This window comes from Triticum dicoccoides, chromosome 2B, assembly GCF_002162155.2.
Source record: "Triticum dicoccoides isolate Atlit2015 ecotype Zavitan chromosome 2B, WEW_v2.0, whole genome shotgun sequence".
In the NCBI taxonomy this organism is placed as follows: domain Eukaryota; kingdom Viridiplantae; phylum Streptophyta; class Magnoliopsida; order Poales; family Poaceae; genus Triticum; species Triticum dicoccoides.
This window is the reverse complement of record NC_041383.1, coordinates 158,130,469-158,137,858: the sequence shown is the minus strand read 5'-3', so window position 1 is coordinate 158,137,858 and position 7,390 is coordinate 158,130,469. Positions and strand designations below refer to the sequence as shown.

Sequence of the window (7,390 nt, the reverse complement as noted above, 5' to 3'; positions counted from 1 at the left end):
GTCGGCCTGGGAGTGGAGGGGGGAGGCAGCGGCGCTGAGGTGTCGGCGTCCTATTGGACGGGGTGACGGGCGGACATGTCCGGGCGCGGACCGGACATGTCCGGCGGCGCGCAGGGGAAGAGGCTAGGGTTTCGTCTGCGATTTGGATCCGCGAATTTCGGGGGGAGGGGCTTATTTATAGGTAGAAGGAGCTAGGAGAGTCCAAATGAGGAGCGGTTTTCGGCCACGCGATCGTGATCGAATGACCGAGAGCATGGAGGGGAGTTAGGTGGGTTTTGGGCCACTTTGGAAGGGGTGTTGGGCTGCAAAGAGAGAGGGGCTTTACGGTTACCCGGTTAACCGTTGGAGTACCAAACGACCTCCAAATGGCACGAAACTTGACAGGCGGTCTACCGGTGCTATACCAAGGCCGCTTGGCAAGGCTCGGGTCATTCCGAGAATGTTTAACACCCGCACACAATGAGAGACAAAAGGGCAACGCCGGAGGACATAGGAGCGTCGGATCGCGAAACGGACAACGGGAAAAATGCTCGGATGCATGAGACGAACACGTATGCAATGCAATGCACATGATGACATGATAAAATGCAACACGCAAGCACATGACATGGCATCAAAGACGAATAACTGGCAGACACCTGGCGCATCGGATCCGGGGTGTTACAACAAGGTTGCTTCTTCATGGACCCTTCGTGGGTGGAACCCTCCGTGGACTCGCGCAGCTGTTACCCTTCGTGGGTTGAAGTCTCCATCAACGTGGATGTACGGTAGCACCACCTATCGGAACCACGTCAAAAATCTCTGTGTCAACATTGCGTTTTCTCCCTCCAAACCCCTCCCATTTACCTTCATATGCAATGATTTACATTTCGCTGCTATACTCTTCAATTGCATGTGTAGGTTGATTGCTTGACTAGTGTTAAGTTGCTAAAATCTGCCAAGAATTGAAATTGGGAAAAGGCTAGGTTTTTATTTGGTCAAGTAGTCTAATCACCCCCCTCTGGACATACTTTCAATCCTACAATTTCTAGCTGCCACCCATTTTTTTCCCAAATGATGCTGGAATCGGACCCGACGCCATGGTGAGGTTGCTCATGATTCACCGGTTCACCTACTCATTCCAGCAAATCCCTTTTGTTGTCGTGTCAAACGATTCCTCGAGCTCGGACAACTAAGGTGATGAGGATAAGGAGGAGGCCTTCGATTGGATATCCTCAGAGGAGGAGGAGGGAAAGGGGGAGAAACCCCACATCGGTGCATGGTGGCGACATTGTGGTCCCCTCCAACCATGGGAGGACGAGGAGCACTTCGCCAGTCGTCCACAACATCTCCTCTGATGAGGAGGATTAGCTTGTTGTTAGCTATAATTATATGGTTTAATATATCTATAATTGATGTTGCGGCTAGTTTAATTTGAAGTATTTTGATGTTTTACTGTGAAGTGTTATGTATAGTTATTCACTATATGTGATTTAGCAAATTTTTAATTTGAGTTTGAAATGATTTGTTTGTCTCCAATATATTTTGTTTTTACGGAGTTATAAGAGTCCCGTTGGTTTGATGTGATAAGATTTGTGGATAAGTTTGTGTATTTTTTAAATGCATTAAGAAACATCAATGTATCAAAACAATGCATATACCACTATATAGTATACGATTAACTTTGAATACAAATAAATGGATTAACTCGATCTGATGGATGAGAAGTGGCAAAATGGAGCAACGTTGGTCGTTCAATATCCTTCCATATTCCATTGAATGTTGCCATGTGTATTATACCTAGAAGTATGTGTCACATGAAATACTCCATAAACAAAGCGATGTCTTTATGTTAATTGATTATCTGGTGGAAAAAAGTATATGATTATACAATTTGAATTTTTTGAAACTATAATTGAAGAAAGGTTTATGGCCAATCACGGCTTTTACGGGTGGTCGGTCGGTGATGAGAGAAGCTTTTAGATTCTTATTTGTTTGAGCGCGAAGAATTGATGTAAAAATATTACAAAAATTCATGTACCCATAACATGATATCGAGAAAGTTATAAGATTATGAAAATTCTGATGAAAAATATTCATACCTATAGTTTTGTAAGATCAAATATATCGACTACAAATCACAGCTAATCACTCCTACAACTTGGCGTCTTTCTTCAATATTGACTAAGTTTTTGGTGAAATTTTATGATGCAACAATTTATTTGTCTTGGGTTTATTATCCCATATCTCCTTTAATGGTGCATAGTATTGTAGACATTCCTACTCATCTCAATGCATACGAAAGCGATGAGTTATTACTTGAAGTTGTTTCGCATGAAACTTAATTATTTGAAATACTGGAAACAAATTCATATGTTGTATGCATTTCCATTTATCCTGGACCTTAGGGCTAAACTTGATATGTTTGCTAATGCACTCAATGTACTAGTTTTGTCCCTACATTTAGATTATTCTGCTTATTTCACTGATGTTCGTGATAAGCTTTCTGAAGTTACGTAAGTATGAACAAAAGTAAGCCGGAGTTCAGATGCAATGACCTCCACCAGCACCAATTGCATGAAAAATGAAAGGAGCATGGAGTAAGATATTTGGTTCTTCCTCCTCTGCCTCGAGCTCTTCCACAGGAGCATCAGGTGGCGGGGAGTTAGCGAAGTACCTCAACAACAACAAAGTCAGCTTCGATGAAGATGACAAGGAGGACTTTGACATACTGGAGTGGTGCCCTGACCACAACTTGCATATCCAGTGCTTTCCATATTAGCAAGGGATGTGTTATCAGTACACGTCTCATCGACATCATTGGAGTCTACTTTTAGCCTAGCTGGAAGAATACTTGAGGAGAGAAGAACCAGGCTAACCCAGATATGGTGAAAACATTAATGATCTTGAAAGATGGGGAACTAGCAGAAGGAGAGCCCAACACACCGCATACAACAAAGAACTGAAGGCACGTTTTGAAGATCTTGCCATCGAAGAAGAAGAATAGTTATAGTTGTAGTCTTTGTAAAAAATGAAGGTCACCCGGGGAGGGGAGGGCATAGGCCCCCACCTGAATAATTTTCTTTTTTCTATTGATTTTTGACACAGGAACGAGTGTTATAAGATGAAAGAGAGTCTTCATAATTTTAATTTTAATTTTGTAATTTAATTTTCCTTTTGTGATCTAGAGCATGACGTTGTACTTTGTTGTTTCTTTCCCAGACAGAAGGTTTTTAACGAGGCAGCTAATAATAAAGCTCAAGATTTGTCCCACATGAAATTTTGCCTCATTTTTTAATTTTCTATATACTTTTCTGAATTATTATATTTTCTCCCAGCTTTTCTGCATCTTTTGTCGTATTTGGGCAAAACGTGCCTTGGCGGGTTACGCAGGAGAGAACAAACCTAACATACTGATGGACCACCTGTGTCGCTAGGGGGCAGTGGTGCGTGGCACGCGGGCCGGCATAGCACAGCGCATGTAGCAAGCGTGCCATAGTGAGTGGTGCCATGCCTGACAAGTTTAACCCGTGGCGTCTATTTCTCGCATTAAGCGAGACGAACGGGATCTCGCGCAACGAGCGGCTACAGTAACAGGCGGGCCCGTTAGCGTATTTTTTCGGGAAAATGGAGTAAAAACAGTGCGCTCGATCCTGGGATCTTCGATGCACTGCTAACCACTGCGTCACGATCAATTTCGCGTACAATACGTAGGGCATGACTTACTAGAAGGGAAAAGAGTCGGGTTTTTCACACTGGTCCATTTTTCTTTTTCTCTTTTTACTGTGTTTTCTTTTATTTTATTTTTTCTTCATTTTTATTAGGTTTTCTCTGGGTTTTTTATTTTCCCCTTTCTTTTTTATTTCTCATTTTTCATTCTTTTTCAGTACCTTTTCATATGTTTGGTTATTATTTTTTTGGTTTTCTTCTCCATTTTTTTGTTTGGTTACATTTTTTCTTCTCCATTTTTTATTTTTTATTTTTTATTATGTTTGTCTTTTGCTTTCACGGTACATTTTTTCGTATGTGTCAAGTTTTTTTAATAAGTGATCAGCATTTTTTGTATACATGTTTCAAAATTGTTTGAACGCTTATCCAACATTTTTTAAATTGTTGTTCTTCAAATAATCATTCAACATTTTTTAATACTTATTTATTTGCAAATATATTTTCAATATTTTTCAAATACCCGTTCAACATTTTTAATACTTATTCAACATTTTTTAAATACTTTTTCAACATTTTTTTAATACCTATTCAAGATTTTTTGAAATTCTTGTTCAAGATAATAAAGAAAATTACAAAAATAAAGCAAAAACCCAGAACAGACAACAAAGAACAAAAATAAATAGGCCGTGGCCTCCCGCGCGTATGGGCCGGCCCATCTGGGGCTCCCCTCGACGCAAGGCTTTCCCTGTTTAGCCCAGGACGAGCCGTGCTGGCCTATCTGGCCAGGTTTGATCTGCGGCCCACCATTGACGGCCCGCTGAATGAACGGCGGCAGCGACGACCGTCCTCTCCTCTCCGTCTCTTCTTCCCCACGCTGCCCTCGCTTTCCAGCCACGCAACGATCCACGCCTCGCTCCCGGCCCCGCGCCTCCGCCGTCCTCGCTCGCCCCGCCGACTCCGGCCGAATCCGCCGGACCGCTCCCGCCGGCAGTTGAAGCGCAGATCGGACAGGTGCGTCTCCTTCCGCTGCGGGCGAATCTAACAGCCCCCCCTTGCGTCTGAGTAGCGAGCCGAACGGCGGAAATTGCTCGGGGACGAAGCATCTAGCGTGTTTGTGTTCGTGGTGACTGAAAATTATTCCGCGAGGCGCTAGTTGTTGGGGGAAGAACTCGGGGAATTGCTGATTTCGGCGGGCCTGTACTATTTGTTTGTTTATCTTGTATAAATTCAGTCTTCAGGGGAATCAGTCCTTTCCACCACCACCAGCTGAAATTAATTACTAGTAGTAAAAAGAAAGTGTTCATCCTGGCATACCTTGCTTACCTTTGGTCATATTAAAATGTAAGATTTGCCTACAAGGTACTCCCTCCATCCCATAATGTAAGACGTTTTTTGACACTACGCTAGTATCAAAAAACGTCCTATATTATGGGACGGAGGGAGTACATAATAATAAGCTGAAAAAAGGTTACTAAAACCTGCACGCTCAATAACATCGTAAGGATTTTGCTACAATAGGTGAAATATACATGGCGCCATGACTGATTGAAATAGCCAGTGTGTTAGCTGCTCCTACTGCAGGACTTGTTGCTGCTTTTCCAGCAGATTGCACTTCCCGTGAATATCTTCGGTTTTCACATGTCCAAAGAAATATCCCATGATCAACAAAATTGTCAATACGTTGTTAAGACGCAAATCTTAGATAATGATCTGACAACGCGTCGAGTAGTGAAGATTGTTTGAGATAGGTATAAGCATGTTATCCCCCTTGGCTGATGATTCTAGGCATATCTCTCTGATGCAGGCTTGCAAGCATGTATATTCGAGTCAAGCGGAACAAGACCACCTACTTCATACAGTGTGATCCAACAGAGACACTTTTGAATATCAAACAGAAGTTGCAGTCAATAACGGACCACCCTCCTAATAACCAGAGGTTGATCTTGTTGGCTACCAACAATATATTGGATGACTCCAAGACGCTGGCTGATCAAAAGGTACCAATATATGTTAGTTATCGGCAAGCACATTTGCCTACTGTTGACAGAGGAAATTATGTTCTGTAGGCATGGTACAATTTGATTTGTGTAGCCTTAGTTTATTAATTTTATTTCCAGATCAAAGCCACCATTCAGCTTAACCCATTTTTTACTTCCATGAGTTAAATTGATTTTGATACTTGTGCAGGTGGAGAATGACGCCGTTGTTGCATTGGCATTGAGAAAAGGTTCTGTTCTATTATCACCTGGCATGATGTTTGACACTTGCGTACTCAGTGTTTAACTTGTCTGTTTTGAGCTATTGATTTGTGTTCCTTCTGTTCTGATGCTGAGTTGTGACCTGTCATAATTTTCATTTTTGTAGCAATGGTTGTTGCCACCAGCAGCTTCTTTTGTAGAAAGTGGCTTTATCAAGAATGATCCTTTTTATTATTTTTCTGCGGTACATCATAGGTCATCATTCTCCAATAACTAGCAAAACCTGTTTTACAAAACTGTCGGTGCAACAAATTGAATTTTTACATCCTTCTTGCTCTCTATTAACTTGTGGTTCATTTCCTTCACTGTAATAAATGTATAAAAGCATTAAAGCTGAAATGCAACCTGAAGGACATTTGCAGTTGTCTGCCTGTAAATACCATGCCGGAGCAAAGCAAATGACAGCTTTTTTGTACTATGCCATGGTGGTTACAGACTACAGTGCATAGATTCATGTTCTCTCTAGAACAATGCCATGTGCCTAATTCTAATTTACTCTTGAAAAGGATGGTGATTTGTAATTCTAACCAAGCTTTACTAGTTCTGTCGTTTGTCCGTTACTCCTCTATAGCTGCTGCGTTTTTCAAACTTGCTGACTTTGTAACATTCCGTTTCCTTTCACCAGATAACGAGTTCGAGGAGGTGTCCATCGCCGACCCGAGCGATTTCATGGCGTCCTCATGAGGCCGGCCGGCCGGCCCGCCGTCCCCCCCTACCCAACCCATGCAAGGACGGAGCGCTGTCAGCGGCTTCCCCGAAGCAGATCATGTTGCTTGCTTGCTGCTCTAGCCTCTAGCCTCTAGGATGTTGCTCGCTTGTGTGATTGTGTCCTTGCTATTAAAGACCCTAAACAACCGTTGGGGATGGCATTTAGTTTGGATTTGGACATTCCAGCCGATACGTGTGCTCCCACCACCCACCGGGGCGTGTCCTGGCGCTCTGACCTACCCGTCTTTTGTACCGGCGCGTGAATGAACACGGGCATGGGTGGCGAGATCCGTTGGTGGTGACCGGTGATTGGGATCCCACCACCTAATGCTGTGTCATGCAGGTCCTGTTGTGTTTGCCAGTTGGTGTGTGCTAGGGACTATATTGTCGGTCTGTTTGCGGGAATTCCAGCTGGTTCGTGTCGAAGGTTATTCTTATCCTTGCCGTTGCTGTTTATGTGGATCTGAGATGGTTTTCATGTGGACTCTGGAGCGTGCATTTTCTGGGTTCGGCGCCCGCACTAGTATCCCATTTTCTCTGTCGCATAATATAAGAGCAACCATGCCCTTACAAACTACTCCCTCCGTGCATAATATAAGAGCGTTTTTGACAGAGAGGATAACAAAGTCATCATATTCACAACCTCTTCATAATTTTTGAAGGCTGTGGAGATGCGCAAACAGAGGGTCGACATAATGCGTTCTTCATAACTTTTCTTTTCCGTTTTCTTCTATCTACTCTATTACTACAATTTAGATCAAACAGTTCCACAAATA

General features: G+C 42.8%; 1 protein-coding gene across 1 annotated transcript; it reads left to right on the top strand.

Moving 5' to 3' along the window:
• The first annotated feature begins 4,503 nt into the window (after positions 1–4,503).
• LOC119362744 (polyubiquitin) lies at positions 4,504–7,051 on the top strand. The gene is made up of 4 exons (XM_037627999.1): positions 4,504–4,659; positions 5,453–5,645; positions 5,836–5,875; positions 6,532–7,051. The coding sequence occupies exons 2-4, from the start codon at positions 5,463–5,465 to the stop codon at positions 6,588–6,590; spliced, it is 282 nt and encodes a 93-aa protein (XP_037483896.1). The 5' UTR covers positions 4,504–4,659; positions 5,453–5,462; the 3' UTR covers positions 6,591–7,051.
• The last annotated feature ends 339 nt before the right edge of the window (positions 7,052–7,390 follow it).